This window comes from Mustelus asterias, chromosome 14 (genome assembly GCF_964213995.1).
Source record: "Mustelus asterias chromosome 14, sMusAst1.hap1.1, whole genome shotgun sequence".
NCBI classification, from domain to species: Eukaryota; Metazoa; Chordata; class Chondrichthyes; order Carcharhiniformes; family Triakidae; genus Mustelus; species Mustelus asterias.
This window is the reverse complement of record NC_135814.1, coordinates 31,720,210-31,744,140: the sequence shown is the minus strand read 5'-3', so window position 1 is coordinate 31,744,140 and position 23,931 is coordinate 31,720,210. Positions and strand designations below refer to the sequence as shown.

Below are 23,931 nucleotides of genomic sequence, written 5' to 3'. Positions count from 1 at the left end.
TTGCAGCTGCACTCTTCCAGGCAAGTGGAGAGTATTCCATCACATTCCTGACTTGTACAGTGTAGATAGCAGACAAGCTTTGGGGAGTCAGGAGGAGAGTTATTCTCCACAATTCCTAGCCTATGATCAGCTTTTATAGCTACAATATTTATATAGCTGATCCTATTCATTTTCTGCCCAATGGTAGCCTACAGGATGTTGATAATGGGGGATTCAACAATGGTAACACCATCCAATGTCAAGGGGAGATGGTGAGGTTCTTCTTTTTCGAAGATAGTCACTTCCTTGCACTTGGGCGGCATGAATGTTACTTCCCACTTGGCAGCCAAAGTCGGAATGTCGTCCAGGTCTTGCTGCATATGAACACAAACTGCTTCAGTATCTGAGTTGTGAATAGTGCTGAGCATTGTGCACTGCCTTCATCAGTGCCCCCACTTCTGAGCTCATGATGGAGTAGTAGTCATTGATAGAGCAGTTGAAGAGGATTGGACCAAGGACACCGTGCTTAGGAACTCCTAAGCCACGTGCCAGAGCTGAAGTGATTGACCAACAACTATAGCCACCTTCATGTCCTTATGACCAAACCAGTGCAGATTTTCCCCGATTCCACTTATTCTTCCTTTGCTCGGGCTCCTCATTGCAACACTCAGTCAAATGCTGCCCTGATGTCAAGGATAGTCATTCTCACCTCATAGTAAAAACAGAACATAGTCACAAATTATTTCAATTTATACAATACCTGGCGTAGTCAGTTGAGATACATCAGGAACCACAATAAGCATTCCAGTGAAGTCACATTTATCCCCAGCCTGTGCAGATTCCACAGCTTCCGCACGCAAGATAACTTCTACACTGCGGGGAATGCTACCACGGGGTAACTCGGCTTGGGTTTCCTGAATACGAACCTGAAAGGTCAAGGCTGTGCAGGTTAGTTGAATAACAGAGGACAAGAAAAACAGCTATAGTTTAAACAATACATTTAGATCCTTTGAAGCTCAGACATAGTTCAGCAACAATACCCAGGAAATTCATCTTTAAATGGTTTTGAGAGGTCAGCAGAATGCTAATGTAGAATCACAAACAGGTAAAGCACTAAATGTAGAAGTGAAGACTCAACTCCTACATTACACAATGTAACACCTGGTGTGCCCCAAAATAAAAAAAATGCCATTAATCTTAAAGATTCAGCTGCATGGGCCATCCAATGGAAGTGTTTTAAAATAACTAATTTAAAAATGTTGCAGTAAACACAAAAGATTAATTTTAAATTGCTGCAATTCTGCATTCACCATGTTTTCTATCTCCACTGACTACTTGTGATGCAATATTGTTTCAGTTATATCAGGGAAATGGTATCTTGCTCCCCTTTCTTTAGCTTAATACGGTGATTAAATCACAAAATTGAATTAGGGCATCCAAGATAGCTCATCCATTAGGTTTTCCTTGCACCCCGTTTGGAGGGTGGGGGCAGTGAAAAAAAAAAGACCCTACTCCCCTGCATACTGCTTTTACTATCATTTTGAGATTTACAAGATATTTATTGGACAAGTCAGTTTAAAATATGGCGAACTTAACCCACATTCATTTATTTATAAAACTGATGGAAACTTTGCTTTGGAGCCAACACAAAATTAAACACCATTCTGAAAAGCATAATAAAATTTCAATTTATTTTTCATTTAGTTTGATATCAGTAAATCAAGATATTTTCCAAAATAAAATTCCCAAGCATTTTATCAAAGCACAAGAGCAAAGTGGTAAACTTTGAATTCCAGCTGTACTCTTACCTTCTGAAAGTCAACAAATCGTGACTTATTAGTGTCCAGCATAAATCGCCTCCTGTTGGCACAAACTGGATTCCTGCAGATATTTGGCTGTGTATATTTGAACTGTTGCTCTACATCCTTAACCACTGTCTGACAATCGAGGCACATGAATGTCCCACTGACCAATTCTGGGTGAACAGGGTGGGTCCGAACAACCTGTCCACTGATGCGTAGCAGGGTTCCAATCCTTGCTGCTGTTAGTTCTCGGATTCTAGTTTATAATGAGAAGTCAGCTGGTTTAGCATTTTATCATTTCAGGACTGATTATGAATGACTAACTTTAATTGGATCTAAACCACCAATTACACATTTCCCATCAACTTGCATTAATTGGATAAATAGCAAACTTAATTAAACCTATTCACATGAATACAAACACCAGAATTATTTAAATTTGCACAATTTTGAAAATGTATTCCAGTGAATTTGTATTCCCAATTGGAAACTGGGCATGGAATCATGAACTGGAAATCATAACACTTCTTGGCAGAGTGACAGATAGCACAATTTAAATTCAAATCTATAGTTGAACTGTCAAACATCAGGAAACTCCTCCCCTGTAATCTACTGTAAACTGAATACAGTAAAATCTAGCCCGTAACAAATGTCTGTTCAAAGCTAGTCAGGAAAATTGATATAAACTGAATGGAGTCACTTTTTAATCGTTTAAAATAACCCTCTAGAGCTAGATAATGTGACATTGTTCTCTTGACCTAAATTCAACACATCTTAAAAGATGATTAATCTCAATTCACCCAATTCTAATTTCACTTTACTTATTAACTGCAAAGAAGCAAAATCCATCAATTTATCTCTTACTTGTGTCTGGCTGGCAAATCCTGGATTGCTACATAAAACTCCTTGTTTGGTGGAATATTTCCATGGTCTTTGGCAAAATTTCTAACAGCACGGCAGAGATGTGGGTAAACTCTGGAAAGATGATTGAATAACAAATAAAAAACATAAGATACTTGAGTGTTAGTATTTAACATAGTGTTAGTATTTGACAAACGTTTGTTTTAACTAAGGATTTTGAAGAGGAGTTATAATATTTACCTCCACGACTAACTCGAAGGATTTCTTGCATGGGGCGTAAATAGTTAATTTGTAAAAATTATTTTAATGCAGGGTCCCACTAATTATTTCTCATACATACTCAACATGGAGATTTGTAGCTGTAAACATGTTTATTGCAAGGAGCAGCAAAATAAGTTATTTATTCACCTGTAAAATTCCTCTTGAATAGTGGTAGCCAGTTGTTGGTTATACTGCTCCAGATCTACAAAGCTTACAGCAAGTGTATTCCTTTCAGGGCGGATCAGCTCTTCAGCATCATGCAAATATTTAACTTCACCATCACTGTTCTGGAATCTGGAAGAACAAACGAGTGTAAAATACATGTTTTTGCAGTCTGGTCTACTGATGGAAGAAATTGCATTTCTTTATTAGAGGACATAGCAACTGTAGTTCTTAATACATCCTGCACCATCATTCACAAGCAATACAGAACAAAAACTATCAATGGGTTTAGAAGGATTTGCCATATTTGAAACATTATGTGGTAAAACGGGTCTCTTCCACATAATGTCACCAAATGTGATAATGGTGCAAAGCCTCCTTCAAAGCAATCCAGTGTGCAAACAAACCAAGTCTCTGCAACAAGATCTGGATTAGTGAGTTTTGGTGTCACTGGAACACTGAGCTGCATTATTGTAAACTTTGTCAAAGTTTACAATAGTGTGACTTGAAATTAACTTGATTAAAAAGTACAAAATAATAGCTGAAACTATTAACTATTAATAAACTTAACCATTTTTCTGACCGTTGCTTTGCGAAAACATCCAATTCCATGTAAACAAATTTCAAGGAGGGGTCAGAACAGGCCTGAAATAAGAACCCTTGCGGTACTGCAAAGAAAGTAGAATTGGTGGTGGTGGGGCAGAGACAATAGACAGGTTGGTTTCTGGACTCCTGCCTCATTTTTCTGGGCTAACTTCTTACTGTGTTTACCCCAGTCCAACACCGGCATCTCCACATCATTTCTCTGGGACAACTATACACACTGTTTGGAAGACCCTCAGGGCAGGTTGAGGTAAAAATCAAAGGTAGATTTCAATAATTCAACTGGTTAAAATGGCCTCCTTCTGCAATGTAAAGCTTCTGAATTCAGTACAAATACCATCTTTTAAGATTGAGGCATTGTTCATTTTTTTTATTTATTGGCCAGCATTTATTGTTGATGCCAGAGGGCATGTGAGTCCAACATATTGCTGTGGATCTGAGTCACATGTAGGTCAGACCTGGTAAAGATGACATTTTTTTTCCTGAAGGACAGTAGTAAACCAGATCATTTGTTTTACGACAATTGACAATGGTTTCATGGTCATCACTTTTTGATTGCAGATTTTTAATTTCGCCATTTGCCATAGTGGGATTCATACCCAGGTCCCAGAGCATGACCACGAGTCTCTGGATTACTAACTAGTCCAGTGATAATACCACTATATCACCACCTTACCCTTGAGAATGTGGTGGCGACCTGCCTTCTTGAAATGCAGCAGTTCATGTGGTGTAGGTATACTCTCAGAATTTAGGGCAGGAGCTCTAGGATTTTGACCCAGGTGACAGTGAAGGAAGGGCGATAAATTTCCAAATCAGGTTGAATAGCTTGGAGGGAAACCTCCAGGTGGTGTCATCCCCATGTGTCTGCTGGCCTTTTCCTTCCAGATGATAGTGGTCATGAGCTGTCAAAGAAGTCTGCAGTGCATCTTGTAGATGTTGCACGCTTCTGCTACTGTGTTGTGATAGTGGAGGGAATGAATGTTTGTGGAATGGGTGCTTTGTTCTGGATGGTGAGTGTTTTCAGAACTACATTCATCCAGGGACGAACGTTACATCACACTCCTGACTTGTACCTTGTAGATTGTGGACAGGCTTTGGGAAGTCAAGAGTAGAGCTACTGCTGGACTCTTAACTAATATTGGATTAAAGCAAATTGCAGCAGATCTGGAATCTGAAACCAAATGAGAAAATGCTGGAGAATCTCAGCAGGCCTGGTAGCATCTGTAAGGAGAGAAAAGAGCTGACACTGAGTCCAGGTGACCCTTTGTCAAAGCAAGGCTCTGACAAGGGTCATCTGGACTCCAAACGTCAGCTCTTTTCTCTCCTTACAGATGCTGCCAGGCCTGTTGAGATTTTCCAGCATTTTCTCTTTTGGCTGGACTCCTAGCCTCTGGCCTGTTCTTGTTCTTATATGGCTAATCCAGCTCAGTGTCTGTCACCGACAACTCCCTGGTTGTTGATAGCAGTGGAATCAGCGACGGTGATGCCATTGACTGTCAAGGTACAAAGGTTGGATTCTCTTGTTGGAGATGTACATGTAGACATATTACTTGCCACTTGTCAGTCCAAGCCTAGATATTGTCCAGGTCTTGCTGCAGTTGATTGGACCTTGGACATTACCCCAAGGAACTCTTGCCATGATGCCCTGGAACTGAGATGACTGACCTCCAGTAACCATCTTCTTTTGTGCTATATATGACTCCAACCAGAGTTCCTTCCACTGCCTGATTCATAGAATCAAACAGTGCAGAAGAGACCCTTCGGCCCATTGAGTATGCACCGACACATGAGAAACACCTGAACTCCCACCTAATTCCATCTGCCAGCACTTGGCCCATAGCCTTGAATGTTCTGACATGTCAAGTGCTCATCCAGGTACTTTTTAAAGGATGGGAGGCAATGCGCCTCTACCACCCAGGAACTCCACTTTTGTTAGGGCTGCTGGCCATCCAAACGCTGCCCTAATGTCAAGGTCAGTCACATATACCTCATGAGTTCAGCTCTTTTGTCCATGTTTAATTCAAGGCTGTAATAAAGTCAGGACCTGGGTAACCTTGGCAGAACCCAAACTGAGCAGGTTATTGCTAAGCAAGTGCTGCCTGACAGTTGTTGATCCCTTCCATCACTTTACTGATGATTAAGAGCAAACTGATGGGATGGTAATTAGCCTGGGTTGGAGTCATCCTGCCTGCTATCTACAGATGTGGAGATGCCGGCGTTGGTCTGGGGTAAATACAGTAAGAAGTCTCACAACACCAGGTTAAAGCCCAACAGTCTTATTTGGTAGCACAAGCCACTAGCTTTTGGAGTGCTGCCCCTTCGTCAGGTGAGTGGGACTTCTGTTCACAAACAGGGCAGATAAAGACACAAACTCAATTTACAAAATAATGGTTGGAATGCGAGTTCCAACCATTATTTTGTAAATTGAGTTTGTGTCTTCATCTGCCCTGTTTGTGAACAGAAGTCCCACTCACCTGATGAAGGAGCAGCGCTCCAAAAGCTAGTGGCTTGTGCTACCAAATAAACCTGTTGGACTTTAACCTGGTGTTGTGAGACTTCTTACTGTGTTTACCCCAGTCCAACATCGGCATCTCCACATCTGTAGATAGCAGGCAGGATGAATCCAACCCAGGCTAATTACCATCCCATCAGTTTGCTCTTAATCATCAGTAAAGTGATGGAAGGGGTCAACAACTTCTTACTGTGCTATCTACCAGGACATACCTGGGCAAATGATGGACATAAAAGAGCCTGCAGCAATAGGGAAAGATGAGTTGGGAGTTCAGCCTCATGACCCCCCCCCCCCCCCCCCCGACCCGACTAGATGGCAAACAGATCAGCCACTTATTCACCGACTACTGGCATAGATATACTGAAACAAAACTAGTTTTGAGGCATTTTCCAGGATTGTTAAAGGTTTACATGTAGGTTTGAAAGCAAAATATCAAATTAGTTTTATAATTATAACAATTATCTAACATTACAATCATAATTGACCGGGACCTCGATGCGAACAGTAAATGGTACACACACAGTTTAATAAGTTACTTCAGGAGAGAGGAAACATTTGATTTCAGCAACCCCGACCCCGCGACTGTAACGGCAGCAGCTCACTGCGGGACAAAGTTTGACAGGAAACTTTGTCCGAGTGCACGTGTGAGGGCCCCCGAGAGGGGAAGGGGGAGAAGGGAACTGGGATAAGCCGCCCCCCGTTGCAGACACTCCCCTTCTCTCCCCGAGTAAAGCTCCTGCCGATGCACCGACCGGCCGGAGCCGGAGCCGGGGCCTGTGCGCCTGCCTCCCTCCCCTCAGCCCGGCCACCGCTAACTGCGCACTCACTCCTCGAGGAAATCCTGGAACAGTTTCTGGCATTTCTCCGCCAGCTCATCCTTGAGCTGCTGCCCGGCGGCTCGGGCCGCGGCCTCTACCACATCCATCTCGAGCCCGATTCAAACAACAACCGGCACCGCTCGCGCTCAGCCGCACCACAATTTCGCGCCACTCCGGGTCACGTGGCCCGCCTTCCCGCCGGGGCCCAGCCAATCCGCCAGCCGCCGGCTCCTCACGTGACCCCGCCAGCGCGGGGTCTCCGGCTCCTCGGGGGAAGGGCAAAGGCTCTTTGATGCAGTGAGTGACAGAGAGCTCAGATGTTTGGGTGTGGGTCTGAGGGACAGCCCCTTGCATTGTATTCACTGGAGTTTAGAACAGGGAGAGGGGACCTCACAGAAACTTATCCAAATTCTGACAGGGTCGATTCAGAAAGAATATTCCCAATGTTGGGGTAGCCCAGAACTAGAGATCATAGTTTGAGGATAAGGGGTAAACCTTTTAGAACTGAGATGAGGAGAAATTTCTTCACGAAGAGGGTGGTGAACATGTGGAATTCACTACCACAGGGAGTAGTTGAGGCCAAAACATTAAGTTTATTTATTAGTGTCACAAGTAGGCTTACATTAACACTGCAATGAAGTTACTGTGAAAATCCCCCAGTCGCCCCACTCACCTGTTCGGGTTACACTGAGGGAGAATTTAGCATGGCCAATACACCTAACCAGCACACCTTTCGGACTGTGGGAGGAAACCAGAGCACCCGAAGGAAACCCACGCAGACACGGGGAGAATGTGTAGACGCTACACAGACTGACCCAAACCAGGAATCAAACCCATATCCTTGGTGCTGTGAGGCAGCAGTGCTAGCCACTGTGCCACCGTGGTGAATCTGTGGAATTCACTACCACAGAAAGTAATTGAGGCCAAAATGTGTGATTTCAAAAAGAAATTAGATATGACTCTTGGGGCTTAAGGGATCAAGGGATATGAGGGAAAGGTGGGATCAGGATGTTGAATTTGATGATCACGATCAAAATGAATGGCAGAGCAGACTAAAAGGGCCAAATGGTCTACTCCTGCTTCTATTTTCTATGTTAAATAGTGTTCAGTACAACCTCCTCCTCAGGCTCTATGCCTGACATGAAATATAACCCATATAGAGAGGCACCTCACAGTGACTATTCCTATCTGGAAAGAAACTGATCTTTGTATTTTATGTAAACTCAATGTTGAACTGGTATGTTCTTTCATAAAAGTTATGAATAAAGTCTGGGGGTCGGTTAGCTCAGTTGGCTGGATGGCTGGTTTGTGATGCAGAGTCAATATCAACAGTATGGGTTCAATTTCTGAATTAGCTCAGGTTATACAGCCCACCTTCTCAACCTTGCCCCTTGTCTAAGGTGTGGTGATCCTCAGGTTAAATCACTACCAGTCAGCTCTCACAAAGGGGCGAACTGATGGTCATCTGGGACTATGGCAACTTTACCTACCTTAGGAATAAATTTTTTTTTTTTGGGGGGTAGGGAGAAGAAACAAGTCATTTTAGTCTAGGAGTTGGCAGCATTTAAAGAGCAGTCACTGTTTCACCGTAGTCAGGCTATTGGCTCGAGCTAGAGTTTCTTACTCATTTACACAATAGGGTTGCCAACTATGATTGAATATATTCCTGGAGGTTTCATCCCATTACTTTCCCTCATGATCCAGCCATTCATCATCCAAAAGGATGATGAATGGCTGGATCAGGCAAAAGGAAGGCATATGGTGTCTTGGCGTTTATTGGTAGGGGGATTGAATTTAGGAGTCGTAGCGTTATGTTGCAACTGTACACAACTCTGGTGCGGCCGCACTTGGAGTACTGTGTGCAGTTCTGGTCCCCACATTACAGGAAGGATGTGGAGGCTTTGGAGAGGGTGCAGAGGAGGTTTACCAGGATGTTGCCTGGTATGGAGGGGAGATCCTATGAGGAGAGGCTGAGGGATTTGGGATTGTTTTCGCTGGAAAGGCGGCGGCTAAGAGGGGATCTTATTGAAACATATAAGATGATTAGAGGTTTAGATAGGGTGGATAGTGATAGCCTTTTTCCTCTGATGGAGAAATCCAGCACGAGGGGGCATGGCTTTAAATTGAGGGGGGGAAGTTATAGAACCGATGTCAGGGGTAGGTTCTTTACCCAGAGGGTGGTGAGGGATTGGAATGCCCTGCCAGCATCAGTAGTAAATGCGCCTAGTTTGGGGGCGTTTAAGAGATCCGTAGATAGGTTCATGGACGAAAAGAAATTGGTTTAGGTTGGAGGGTCACAGTTTTTTTTTTTAACTGGTCGGTGCAACATCGTGGGCCGAAGGGCCTGTTCTGCGCTGTAATGTTCTATGTTCTAAAACATCCTTCCTCGTGCAGCACGTCTTGACGCCAATTGGAAAGCAAAAAGACATCCAATAGGACGATGTTTGACTGTCATTCAAATAGCCTTTTTTTCTTATTTTTAAATGTTTTTATATATAGTAAACATTTAAAAAAAATGTCCTGATGATTTTTCTCCAGGCTTGCACACAGCAGCATCGTGGAGATTGACCTTCAATTCCCAGAGACTCCAGGCAAATCCTGGAGGGTTGGCAATTCTATTGCATGCACCAGCATGAATTCAGTTGTTAATCTGCTGACCAGTAGGAAAGTTCAAGCTACAGGCCTGCCCTGATGCGGCAGAAATCATCCAACGTTATGAAGAATGACTCATCCCTGTTCTGCAGAAGTGGAAAAGGAGTGAGAGAGACGTTGGGCTCAAATAATTATGCATCACAGGAATAGGCTGCAATTAACCTGCTCACAGAGCGTACATTCTTCTAAGTGCATCCAGAAGAGCTTTTTGAGCCAGCATGTAGAAAACCCTACAAATGAGAGGGCAGTACATGGACCTAATTTTAGGGAAGTAAGCCTGGCAGATAGTAACGGTAGTAAGGAGTCTAACACCAGGTTAAAGTCCAACAGGTTTATTTGGTAGCAAACGCCACAGATGGTAAAGGTGTCAGTGGGGGCAGAATGACCATAACTTGGATGTCAAGAGGTATACGCTATGACTCCATGAGTCTAAGATCTCAGAGGAGCTGGTTATGTGCCACTTGTGCCTTAGCAAGGGTACATTTGGTTGACTGATTTGTCGCAAGATGACTTGGCCTGAAATCTGACATGCTGCAGGACCATCACAAATTGCCGTCACATTTCCAATCTCTTTTTTGACTCAAAATTTCTTGAACATGTTGTTTTCTGAATTTGTGTCCAACTCCAGCAGAGACCGCAGTAGAGGATTTTGGGAAGAAGTCGACTCAGTCACCTCGACTGTACTGTGATAGCTGAAGAACACCATCGGTGACAAACAGGAGGGAGATCATCCAGCAGAGGCAGCAAAAGAGGATTCTGGGAAGAAGCCGACTCACCCCTTATTTCCACCAACGTAACCCTATGACAAAAACAAAATGCTGGAAAATCTCAGCAGGTCTGACAGCATCTGTGGGGAGAGAATAGTGCCAACATTTCGAGTCTAGATGACCCTTTAATTCAGATTCCAGCGTTCGTAGTATTTTGCTTTTATAACACTATGAACCTGATACTTCCTCAACTTAGCTGCCACTTTGTTTCCCCTTTCCAATGATCTCTTGGCTAGTCTTCCATCATCCATCAGTATTAAGCTGTGCTAATCTAAGACTCTGCTGTTTGCATCTTAAATCCTGGGAAACATCTTTGCTTGCTCCTTGTGCAACATGACTCAATTTGAAAACTAATTTCTCCCCATCTGTTTAGGCTCTTCCATCTGTACAAGCCTTTTGAGATATCCATGCTCCTTATATTTCGACAATTTGCGAATCCCTAATTTTAATCATTAAACATTAGCTACTCTGCCTTCAAATGCCTGGGGTTTGAGCCCTGGAATTCACTCCCAAATCATAGAAACGTAGAAAAACTACAGCACAAAACAGGCCCTTCGGCCCCACAAGTTGTGCCGAACATATCCCTACCTTTTAGGCCTACCTATAACCCTCCATCCTATTAAGTCCCATCCAGGAGTCTCTTAAAAGACCCTATTGAGTTTGCCTCCACCACCACTGACGGCAGCCGATTCCACTCGCCCACCACCCTCTGTGTGAAAAACTTCTGACATCCCTCCAGATTATCCACAACCTCACCAACCTTCGTGTCGTCGGCAAACTTACCAACCCATCCCTCCACTTCCTCATCTAGGTCATTTATGAAAACAGCAAGGGTGACCGACCTCCATTTAGAAAAAGAACCATCTATGCACATTCTCTGCCTCCTTTGGGCAAGCCAGTTCTGGATCCACAGGGCAGCAGCCCCTTGGATCCCATGCCCTCTCACTTTTTCTAGAAGCCTTGCATGGGGGACCTTATCGAACGCCTTGCTAAAATCCATATAAACCACATCTACCGCTTTCCCTTCGTCAATGTGTTTAGTCACATTTTCGAAGAACTCCACCAGGCTCGTAAGGCACGATCTGCCTTTGACAAAGCTATGCTGAGTATTCTTGAGCATACTAAACTTCTTTAAATGCTCATAAATCTTGTCCCTCCCTATCTCTATTTTAAAACCTACATCTTTGTCTTAGCTTTGGTCATCTGTCTTGATTTCTCCTTCTTTGGCTCGGTAAAATATGATTAATGTTTATATTGATACTGCTCTTGTTAAGCACCTTGGAATGTTTTACACGTTAAATGCCCTATATAACTTTGTTGTGAAATAAAGGTCACCAGCTTCTATTGAAAAGGCCATTCTAGGCATCCATGGAGTACACCAGTGCAACATGTCAAGCGGTGAGGGACAGCATCTGCCACATGATCAATGTTCAGTGTTTACAAGTTCTTATATTTGATGTGTGACAGGCAAAGGGCACAGTCCTTCTGTCATATTGCTGGCTTCCCCAATGTGCCCTGAGACCTTATGGCACTGAAAACATCCCTTGAAAATCTATAGAACTGTATGAGCAGGAAGAGATTCAATGCTCTGTATCATGAGAAACCAATCTGCACATCCAGTACATTTATACTAAGCATGTGGGTGCATGTCTTGATGCAATTTTGTCTTTTGAAAAGCATTGAGACAGTTACTTGGGTAGAATGGGTATAGAGGGATATGGGCCAAATGCAGGCAATTGGGACTAGCTTAGTGGTTTAAAAAAAGGGCGGCATGGACAAGTTGGGTTGAAGGGCCTGTTTCCATGCTGTAAACCTCTATGATTCTATTAGTCATGCAGAATTCTGAAATAGCTCAGGTATCCAGTGAATGTAAAACACCCAACTGATGGCTTATTGGCAATAAAGTATACCCTTTTGCTGCATGAGACTATTTTAGATAATGCAGGCCAGGGTGGAAAAGAGATGCAATGAGAGCCATATGTCCACTAGACAGGCCAATGTGAGCGCAATTAGAGTGAAGGGCCACTTAAGGTGTCTGGATTGATCTGCGAGTGTACTCCAGCCTTTCCACACAAAAAAGGGCAAAGGTTATGTTGATGTGCTAACTCCTGAACAAATTCATACTGGTGGAAGGTCTTTACCATAACATCTTGGAAGAGGAGCTCAAAGACAGAAGAAGCAGAGGAAAGGGATGCTGAACTGAGCAGAAGGCACACACCTGGCAAGGCAGGGCTCTCCAAGCACAGTGTATGCAACAGGCTTTCACTCATTGACCTCTCCCTGGACGACAAGTAGAAAAAAATTCAATGATCAGTTCAAATCCAAAACAGATTTTTGCTGTGAGAAATTTAGATTGCCTACTGTTACCAATAGATAGATAGAAAATAAAGCATTTTTCTGCGATTGTGTAGTATAAATGTTTATTTCAATTTGTAAGACCAAATGATGCAAATAACTTTTGTAAATTGTGTACTAAACTTTAAAAAAAAGATTGCAAAGATTTGAGTTTTCAAAATTGTGCAAATAACAATTTTTAAAATTTGCAGAAGTTCAAGTATTTTTGAAATATTTATGAAGCATATTAAAGTTACAACAGGAGTCACACAACCTGGCAGCTTCATTCCTTCCCCAAATTGGATGCCAAGGAGAAGAAAGTTGAGGTGCTAGAGACAGAAAGCAAATTCTCTGCTCTCAAGACACCCACAGTGTTCCCCTCACAGAAGAGTTGGTTTCAGGGATATTTGAAAGAGGTGTTCAAAATCATGAGGGGTCTGGACAGTGCAGGTCAGGAGAAACTGTCCCCATTAGTGGGAAGGTTGAGAAACTTAATTTAAGGTGAATGGCAAAAGAACCATGCAACAACTGGTTAGGATATTCATCGTAACACGAGTCAGAATTCCTGTACATTGAGCAAGGTCTAGTCAGACTCCCCAGTCAATGCCACTTTTGATAGGTCCCATCTCCTTGGATTCAGGTTGTGTCTGAGGGTGACAACTCCGAATAAGGAGCCTTAGACCTGATCAGTTCTTGGACTTCACACATGAAAATCAGCTAGCATAGACCACCTTGAATTAAACTGAAATGTTACTTCGGTTTGGCATACAATATCCTAAATATAGCTCAGCATCAAAACCACTCCCTGGCTCTTGACTCAATAAAGGAGTGGTATTGATACTCTTCGTAATTCCATTCACCTCAGATGTTTTCATATCCCTCTTTCCCAAATATTTATCCCATTGCTTTTTTAAATACCCTAAATAGCCACTTGTGGTAAAGCATCCTACAGCCTATTTGTTCTTTGTTTGAGAGCAATCCTTTCTCATTCGTTCTTCTTGTCTCTGTCCCCTTGTTCCTCATTCACTCACCAGCATTTTGCCAGTTTATCCTCGGTAATGTCCTGAGGTTTCAGTCGCCCCCTAGTGGCTGCTCTTCTCACACTCCAAATCGGAACTCTGCCCACCCCTATTCCAAATCTCTTTTCCCCAATCCTGAGAAAGCTTATTGTACTCCTGATTATACAAAAAACAATTCATGCAAGCATAGGGTTAGTCATGTGAAAAATAAAGTTGTGGAAGTCACAGATTCGGTCGTGGTACCGAACTGATCTTTAAAAAATACTGAATATCCCATAAGCTAATAACCCACGAAGTATTTTGCATTATCTTGTTTCATTTATTTTATTTCATTTATCCATACAGTGATGTGGGTGTCACTGGCTGAGTCAGCATTTATTGGCCATCCCTGAGGAAATTTAAGAGTCAACCATATTACTATAGATCTGGAGTCACATATAAGCCAGACCAGGTATGGATAACAGATTTCCTTCCCTGAAGGACATTGTTGAACTAGATGGGTTTTTGTGACAACCAACAATTGTTTCATGGTCAGTATTAGACTTTTAATTCCAGATTCCCACCATGGTGGGATTTGAACCCAGAGAATTGCCCTGGGTCTCTAGATTTCTAGTCCAGCGACAATACCACTATGCCATTGCCTGTCCTTGGTTGCAAAGAGCATTTTAGGCAACTGAGAGAATGTTTTTCTTCAATTTTTTTTTTCTCAAAAGCCAGTTGGTAGCTGAGATAAAGTCTGCAAACTCTTGCCAATGCCCAACTGAACATAATTAGCTCTCATGTAAAGTAACTGCTCAGGTTGCAAGATTTAATAAATGATTGATCAATAAAATTTGTATATTCATTATCCTCTGGGTTTAAATGAGAAATCCTGGGAGCATGCATTTAAAAATAATATAGACAAGAGTTAGAATATACATTACAAGTTCTTTGTTTCCTTTGGAGAAAATCAGTGGTTTCTGGAATAGACTACAGATTTGTACAATGAGTATGGTTTTCCTGCTATCCTTCAAAAGGAAGCTGGCCAAATTTCTTTGGGAACACATTTCCAGTGTGATGGAATAGGAAGATTTAAATTACTGCAGTCTCCTGGAACTTTGCCCAATTGTCCTATAGTTGGAGAATCCTTTTTCTGGAGATTGTGTAACATGACGCAGTCAGTAGATGGATATATGGATTGCAACACGACTGGTTAGTGTAGACCATGACTGGTTGCTCATTTCAAATGGATGTTTAAATTGATTAACTCAAAATATATAGAAACAATGAAAAGTTACTTAAACCCAATAGGTCTGGGCTTGGAACTTAGGTCATCTTTCAGGACCTTGATGGACATGTTAGAAGAACCCGTAATGTTAATTTCTATAAAATAAGTAGCTGCAGTTCAAGTACCAGCTTCAAAACTGACAGTTGCCAAGTTGGTCCATGCAATCTTAACAGTAAATAGATTAGCAGCATCAGATGGTTAAGTAATTACTTTTACAAAAGTCCACTAGCAGCTAAATGTTAAACAGTTCCTTTGAAAAATAATGATTATGAGGAAAATATTTTGAAACTCATCTACACAAGGAGTAATTAAGAAAACAAAAAAGTAGATGATGAATTATTTTCTGGACATATTCATTATCTTTGCAGTTTACAGATACCCTACATGAGAAAATAATCCTAAAGTGCTTTAGAGCCAGTATAATACTGTTGTAATGGAGGAAATACATCGGCTAATTTGAACATGGCAAGCTCCCACAAAAACCAATGAGACGATGGCTATTTAGTATGTTTTTGTGATGTTGATTGAGGGAATAAGTATTGGCCAGTACACCAGGGATAACACCCCTGGTCTTTGCAATATAGAGTCTTGGGAACTTTTGAAATCATAAATAACCACAAATAAGCGAATAACAGTAAAGTTGGAAGCTACTTCAAAAATACTGTTAGATTGTTTGAAAAATGGTTTGTAGTTTAACTCCCATGTTTCAGGTATACCATTCCTTGAAATCAAATATTAATTTTTGCTTACAGTAGAAAAATGTTGAATCCTGTTTTGCTTAATCATAGAAATCATAGAAACCCCACAGTACAGAAAGAGGCCATTCGGCCCATTAAGTCTGCACCGACCACAATCCCACCCAGGCCCCACCCCTATCCCTACATATACATCCCACCCAGGCCCCACCCCTATATCCCTACATATTTTACCCACGAATCCCTCTAACCTACGCATCTCAGGACACTAAGGGGCAAATTTAACATGACCAATCAACCTAACCTGCACATCTTTGGTTAAAAGATTGGTTAAACCTTTTCAATTTTTATATTTATGCCAGGTCAATGACTTATGTCAGAACTGTAAAAAATTAGAGATGTCATGGGTTTTATGTAGGCACAGAGGCAGAGAAAGGTGTTGGGAAGAAGAACGAAAGGGTAGGCAAGGCGAATGGTAGGAGAGATTCAATGACAAAAAGAATGTTGGTGCGAGGCACGTGTAGATAATAATGGGACAAGAAACAAAGGGTGGTCTGGAGAAAGTATAAATGGGTCAAACAATATCGACATCAGCTGCTTTAAAAATATAAAATAAAATGGGTGCAGGTGTGGTTTGAAATTGTGAACACAAATGTTGAGTCAGAAAGGGTGTTAAATATCTAATCCTAAATGCCTAAAATAAATGTTGTAACTTGTCTTGATTAATGGAATAAATATTTTGGAAAAATAAAAGTGGCTGCTTTTTAAAAAAAATTTAATTTCTTCTATTTTTTTCATATGAAAAAACCCGACCGTTTATATCTAAAGACAACATATTATTTCTAGGCCTGTTTTTGGATGCAGAGCAACTAGAGGAGATATAATTATCAAATGTTATTACTTTAAATATGAATAATTAGAATAGGAGTAAAGTAATGTGTGAGACAAAGAGCTGGGGTCACATCAGATACAGATCAGCACAAAGCTTCGTGAGGTCTAAACTGAAGCAAACACGGTATAAGGTTCTGGTAGTGTTAACTACCAGAGACCTAACTTTTTTTGATTTTATTGTAAAAACCCAAATCTGCTAAAAAAATCAATGGTGTGAAAATACTATAGATACTGGAAATCTGAAAAAAAACCCAGGAAATGCTGGAAATACTTATCAGCTCAATCAGCATCTGTGGAGAGAGTAACAGAGTTAATACATCAGGTTGGTGACCCTTTAGAATTGTGACAGTCACCAGCCTGAAATATTAATGGTTTTACTCTCTACCGATGTTGCAAGGAACTAATGAATCTCTTTAGTATTTTCTATTTTTATGGCTGAAACAAATGGTGGTTAGTAAATTTAGTTTTGTTTGAACGAAGTGCAATAACCATTAAAACTGTTCAGATTAAGACATTGGGTCATTAACACATTGTAACACCTCTCCATGTGTTGTTGATTTGGTTACTAGTGTTGGGTGAGTCTTGTCCTCCATTTGTGCCAACATATTTTAATTACATGCAGCCTCTCAAGTTTGCAAGATCTATTCTTTGGTTACAAAGATCAATAAAAATTTGATAAAATTTAGCTATGCAAACATCAATCGGTTCATGATTCATGTTAAACAGCTTGTTTTACTGTTGGAAAATCACGATTCTACTTTTATAGGGTTGGGTCATGCCATTACAGAACTAGATGTTGGGAGCACAAGGTGTTGCCTTTAGGATAACCAGTATGGTTGAACTCAAGGGAATATCTGGTGCAGATCCAAACCTTTTGCCAAGGTTCAAGTGCTTTCAGTAGGGCAAGTAAAATGCAGCAGTTAAATGTTGAACCCTTCAAGAAATCCTTCAGTGATAGTAGGCAGGTCGTCATTATAACCAAGGTGTTATGGCAAGAATATCAAGGGGAAAGCACGGATATCTGTTCATAAATCCTGGAAATGTATTAGCTATTAATTAGTAAGTTAATACACAACAGAGTAAGATAGAAGATCACTTCACATTTTAAGTAATCAATTTATTGCAATTTGTTGAGTCTAGAATTTATTTAAAAGTGAAAATTTGCTACCACAACAAGCTACTGTCTCAACATCTACACCTTTCAATCTTCTTACTTTTGATCTACCACTTCAATTTAAGGCTATTACTGCAAACCATTCTGTAAATTCCCACATGCAAACTATAACAATGTAGCCTGTATACAGTACTCTATGAATTACAATAAGTTCTCCATGGTCTTCAAACATTATTTTGTAAATTGTTGTTACATTAGAAATGGTCATGTGGTACTGTTTTATTCTTTAAAGTTCGGTCTAATAATTTAAGATTTTGTAAAATTCCAAAACTACCTTATTGAATGTGAAATTAGCAACTTATCAGTGCAATGGAAACGATGTTATTTTGGCACTTATTAGTATTAATTACTGATTTTAAAAAAAAACCATACACCAGTTTCTAATGGTAGATGACCAGGTCTTTTTAATCCTTTGGCTATGTTCAAGGAGTTAGCCGCTTGGGGTCACGAGGGAACATAGATGTCTGACGTATATTGTGCAAACCCAGGTACAGCATGGTGACCCGTTCCAAACCTAAAAATGTCGAGAAAAGGGGAAAAAGGATGAATAGAATTATATATATAAACCTACTGGAAACCATTTGTGACTTGCCTGGAGCAGAAACAATACATTACCTATGCCACCACCTGCATGTGGAGGAGCACCAAATCGGAAGGAATCAATGTACGATTTTATCTTTTCTATATCTGTATAAAAGTGTAGAAAAAAAGTTTAAATATTAAACATCCAAGATTTATTTATCTCAGTTATATGACAGCACAAGATATTAAGTAAAATGGCAACAGTAAAACGTGTTCTACAAGTTATCAAATTTAGAGTGCGAACAAGTCCAGATCGGGAAAAAACTCCCATCTCCTGGACCTACTAGTTTAATTTGTCTCAACCTCAACTGGCGCCTGTGCCAGTCAATTTTGCTATGCCCCTTCGTGCCGCCCCAGTGAGCCTCACCTTCTCTGTTCTCCCCTTCCCAGCCACCACCCCCACGCACCTCACCTTCCCCTGCTACTCCTCAATGACCGGCCAACTGTCCCCAGGGCCACAACTGCTACCTGCAGCTAGCTGGGAATAAAAGAAAACTCAGGCTGGAGTTCTGATATAATTCCCGCCACTGACCTCACCAAGCATAATCCAATTTTTAGGCTATTGTTTCTGTTTACATTTTTGATCCAGTAATCCCGACAAGGGATACAAAACAAAAATCTGATAGATGTTTCGATTTTAGAAAAACTGCACACACATACCTATCCCAAGCTGGAGAGCTCGGTCAGTCAGAAGCTGAGGGTCATGAATCCTCTGCGCGCCGGACAAAATCTCTTCCCCTCTCATAAACATGTCATAGGAATTGGAGTATTTCTGGATTGTTTTGAAAAATGCCATTAAAATATACAAACGTAATTGTTTTTTCCTGAATTCTGTTACATCACAATATTTCAGTTAAAGCAAAATAAAAGTTTTACTTACAGGATCTTGTGGATCTGGCATGGTATAGAAAGGCCTCACAGCAATAGGATATTTATCAAGGATATAGAAGTCTGTATCATACTGTGATAATAAAAAGTAAAATTGAGCCAATTATACCTGCACTGAAACTCAGACTGTTGTATGCACAATTGTTCTTTAATTAAAGTCTAAAATATAACTCAAGAGCTAAACATTATTTTCATCTTGGAACCCCGACACACTAAAATAAATACATACCAACAATGCCCTAAAACATGCATTAAGACAGCCAATTTTCATTAGCAAAATTATTCAGTCAGTTCAAAGGTAAAAATGAGACTCACCACCTATTCATTTTTGCAGTGTACTTGTAGCACAAAGTCACTCACAATTAATTACTGATTTGACACAATGCAAAGTATATGGCATATATTTAAAGGGAATACTTGTTGAAGAACAAAATCAGAGACCTTGGGTGGAATTTTCCCAAAATTGCAGAATGCTGGTTCAGGCGCGAAAAGCTGCGTGAAACGTGCAGGCTTCACAGATGCCTTTTCTTGCCCGATCAAGCAGCTCTCTGTGCAATTTCAAACTGCTGGAGAGAATTACACAGCCAGGTGAAAGTGGGGGGGGGGGGGGGGGGGCAGTGCGCATGTGGGGCATAAAACAGGCTGGCAAAGGTGGTATTCTGAGATTGGGTTGCCATTTTCAAAGGGTGCCCTGATCTCAAAGTTACACTCAAGGCCCCCTCTCCTCCCTCTCACAGAGATTGGGCCACCTCCAACCACCTCACGGAGATCGAGCTGTCTGCTGCCATGGAGACCCCCCCACCCCTGCACTGGGACATTCCCCACACCCACCGAAATGCCAACATTGGGGCTCACTCCTCATCTCCAGCATCGGGACTCTCCCCTCCCCCGCCTCCTCAGACATTGGGACCCTCCCCGTCCTCCTTGCTGGCATTGGTGCTCTCTCCTCTCCACTATCCCTCCCCTCCCATGCATCAGGCTCTCCCTCTCTCCCACCTCTCTCCCACCCCTCCCCCAAAACTAAGTGGAACTTCCCTGTCTCAATGGTGGAGGGTTACTCGCCTCCGCCAGAGCCCCGTAGGCAATCCCCGTCATGTGCCCCCTGGCACTGTCAGGGGACACTGTCAGGATCAATGCCCCAGCCTTGCCCCTCAGTCCCTGGGGTCTTCGTTTCCCCGGCATGGTCATCACGACTGATTTTCGCTTTTGAAAACCAGTAGTGATTTGCACTGGCTTGACCTCATGTCACCAGGGGGACGGGTATATCATGGACGGACGCTATGGTGTAAAGCCCTTTATATTAAGATTTATTTCAATTAATAGAAATCAGGTTTATGCCCTCACTGGGCATGATCACATCATTGGGGGTGGAACGGGGAAGATCTCAAAGTGAGATCTCGATGGCGCAAGTCCAATTTTGGCCGCTCGTGGGAGTTAGCGGCCATAACAGACTTGCATCTGTGGCGAATGGGGCCACGAGATTGCGCCCTTCAGATTCAATACTGCAGCACTGTATAATCATGGTTACAGTAGCTCAAACTTGCATGGCAAAGATCAATATTTATTTATTGCATCGCCAGCAGGAGTACCTAATACAAAAAAGTCTTCATATTTGTTTTCCTTTTCAAGGGCAATTAAGGCACAGCAATAAATGCTGGCCTCATAACCATTCAAATGAAATTCTAATATGGCAAATTAAACTAGTATTTGTTAACTGCTTTCGGATAGGGATGTGACACAAGTATGTGTGCGCATATAACATAAAAACACATGTGTCTTTTGGACAAGACTTTAAACCGAGGCTCCATCTGGCCTCTCGGGGTGAGGGTTACAAAAGATTCCATGGCAATATTTCAAAAAGGAACAGCGGTGTTATTTCTGGTGTCTTGGTCAATATTTATGCCTCAATCAACATCAGAAAAACAGATCACCTGATCATTATTGCTATTGGTGGGGTCTTGCAGTGTGAAATTAGCTCCTGGGTTTCCTACAGTAACTTCAAAAATACTTCATTGATTGTAAAGTGCTCTGGGACACCGGGTGATCATGGAAGGTTCTATATAAATGCAAGTCTATATAAATTCTATATAAATGCAAGTCACACTATCTGTAACCCCCACAACTTGCCTGGGCTTGCAAAGTCTCACTGGCTGTCCTATCTGGAGACAATACACATCTCTTTAACCTGTGCTAATGCTCTCTCCACTCACATTGTCTGTACCTTTAAGACTTGATTAGCTGTAAAGACTCGCATTCCAATCACTATTCATTATTCTGTAAATTGAGTTTGTGTCTTTACATGCCCTGTTTGCTGTTTATGAACAGATCTCCCACTCACCTGACGAAGGAGCAGCGCTCCGAAAGCTAGTGGCGTTTGCTACCAAATAAACCTGTTGGACTTTAACCTGGTGTTGTTAGACTCCTTACTGTGTTTACCCCAGTCCAACGCCGGCATAACGTGGGGTTATGCTGCAACTATACAGGACCTTGGTGAGACCACATTTGGAATATTGTGTGCAGTTCTGGTCACCTCACTATAAGAAGGATGTGGAAGCGCTGGAAAGAGTGCAGAGGAGATTTACCAGGATGCTGCCTGGTTTGGAGGGTAGGTCTTATGAGGAAAGGTTGAGGGAGCTAGGGCTGTTCTCTCTGGAGCGGAGGAGGCTGAGGGGAGACTTAATAGAGGTTTATAAAATGATGACGGGGATAGATAGAGTGAACGTTCAAAGACTATTTCCTCGGGTGGATGGAGCTATTACAAGGGGGCATAACTATAGGGTTCATGGTGGGAGATATAGGAAGGATATCAGAGGTAGGTTCTTTACGCAGAGAGTGGTTGGGGTGTGGAATGGACTGCCTGCAGTGAGAGTGGAGTCAGACACTTTAGGAACATTTAAGCGGTTATTGGATAGGCACATGGAGCACACCAGGATGATAGGGAGTGGGATAGCTTGATCTTGGTTTCAGATAAAGCTCGGCACAACATCATGGGCCGAAGGGCCTGTTCTGTGCTGTACTGTTCTATGTTCTATCTCCACATCATCACTGATTTAAGGCAACCTACTGACCAATCAGCTCAAAGGATAGTGGTAAGTATAGTTGTACTCAGGGGATATTAAAATACTCTGTTTTAGCGAATATTTAACAAGATTTGAATATAGAGCATTCATTTCATTAAAGAATAACATAATGATCATGTGTTACCTTTTCCTTCACCAAGCGACCCAAGAGCTTTTCATTTGGGGTACTGAAAAGTAAATGTCACAATGAGTTCGCTATTTTAATTTAACATTATCACTAACTGGAGCAAAATCAATATTTACCATCTCGTGCCGTTCCTAATATCAGCTACGTTTAGAATTGTATTATTCATAGAAACCCTACAGTGCAGAAGGAGGCCATTCGGCCCATCGAGTCTGCACCGACCACAATCCCACCCAGGCCCTACCCCCACTACCTTATTCTAGGACTTAAATTGGAAAATTGTTATCTCGTGACTTTTAAAAATTCTTTTAAGGGATGTGGTTGTCGCTGGCTCGGTCAGCATTTATTGCAAATCCCTAATGGCCCTTGAAAAGGTGGTAGTGAGCTGCCTTTTTGAATCACTGTAGTCTATTTGGTGTAGGTACAACCACAGTGCTGTTAGTGTAGGAGTTCCAGGATTTTGACTCGGCAACAGTGAAGGAGCGATGATATATTTCCAAGTCGGGATGTTGAGTGGCTTGGAGGGGAACTTTCAGGTAGTGGTCTCCCCAGGTATCTGCCACCTTTGCCCTTTTAGGTGGTAGCGGTCTTGGATTTGGAAGGTGGTACTTATGGAACCTTGGTGAGTTCCTGTAGTGCATTTTGCAGGTGGTACACGCTTCTGCTATTGTATGTCAGTGGTGGAGGGGGTAGTGGAAAGAGGTAACAATGTGGAAAGTTGCCAATCAAGCAAATCAAGATTGTGGACAAGCTTTGTGGAGTCAGGTGGTGAGTTACTCACTGCAGGATTCCTAGACTCCGACCTGTTCTTGTAGCTACAGTATTTATGTAGCTAGTCCAGTTACGTTCTGGTCAATGGTAACCCAGGATATTGATTCAGCAATGGTAATGCCGTAGAATGTCAAGGGGTGATGTTGATTCTCTCTTGTTGGAGATGGCCATTGCCTGGCACTTGTGGGGTGCAAATATTACTTGCCACTTATCAGCCCAAGCCTGGGTATTGTCCAGGTCAAGCTGCATTTGGACATGGACTGCTTCATTATCTGAGGATTGTGAATGGTGAACATTGTGCAATCATCGGTGAACTTCTGATCTTACGATGGAAGGAAGTTCATTGCTGAAGCAACTGGTTGGGCTGAAGAGGAACTCCTACGGTGATGACCTGGGTGTGAAATAAATGACCTCTGACAACCACAACCAACTACCTTTGTGCTAGGTATGACTCCAACCAGCAGAGAATTTTTCCTATTCCCACAGACTCCAGTTTTGATAGGGCTCGTTGATGCCACACTCAGTCAAATGCTGTGTTGATGTCAAGGACAGTCACTCCCACCTCACCTTTGGAGTTTGATTCTTTTGTCTATAATTGAAGTCTGCAATTGAGGTCTGGTGGAACCCAAACTCAGGGTCAATGAGCAGGTTATTCCTAAGCAAGTGCCACTTGATAGGACTATTGATAA

The 23,931-nt window shown here is 42.0% G+C and overlaps 2 protein-coding genes across 2 annotated transcripts in view; both read right to left on the bottom strand.

Annotated features, from left to right (window-relative positions):
- Nucleotides 1–7,198, bottom strand: part of LOC144503564 (zygotic DNA replication licensing factor mcm6-B-like) — a 33,398-nt gene extending 26,200 nt beyond the window's left edge. Inside the window, exons 1-5 of the mRNA XM_078228047.1 lie at nucleotides 7,008–7,198; nucleotides 3,051–3,197; nucleotides 2,646–2,756; nucleotides 1,788–2,037; nucleotides 740–905 (exon numbers count right to left, since the gene is read on the bottom strand). Coding sequence (XP_078084173.1) covers nucleotides 740–905; nucleotides 1,788–2,037; nucleotides 2,646–2,756; nucleotides 3,051–3,197; nucleotides 7,008–7,105 — 772 coding nt within the window. The 5' untranslated portion in view covers nucleotides 7,106–7,198. The remainder of the gene's footprint in view (nucleotides 1–739; nucleotides 906–1,787; nucleotides 2,038–2,645; nucleotides 2,757–3,050; nucleotides 3,198–7,007) is intronic.
- A 9,329-nt stretch (nucleotides 7,199–16,527) lies between these two features.
- The window catches only part of dars1 (aspartyl-tRNA synthetase 1), a 56,452-nt gene continuing 49,048 nt past the window's right edge, over nucleotides 16,528–23,931 (bottom strand). Inside the window, exons 14-18 of the mRNA XM_078228046.1 lie at nucleotides 22,472–22,514; nucleotides 19,260–19,340; nucleotides 19,040–19,151; nucleotides 18,413–18,484; nucleotides 16,528–18,311 (exon numbers count right to left, since the gene is read on the bottom strand). Coding sequence (XP_078084172.1) covers nucleotides 18,220–18,311; nucleotides 18,413–18,484; nucleotides 19,040–19,151; nucleotides 19,260–19,340; nucleotides 22,472–22,514 — 400 coding nt within the window. The 3' untranslated portion in view covers nucleotides 16,528–18,219. The remainder of the gene's footprint in view (nucleotides 18,312–18,412; nucleotides 18,485–19,039; nucleotides 19,152–19,259; nucleotides 19,341–22,471; nucleotides 22,515–23,931) is intronic.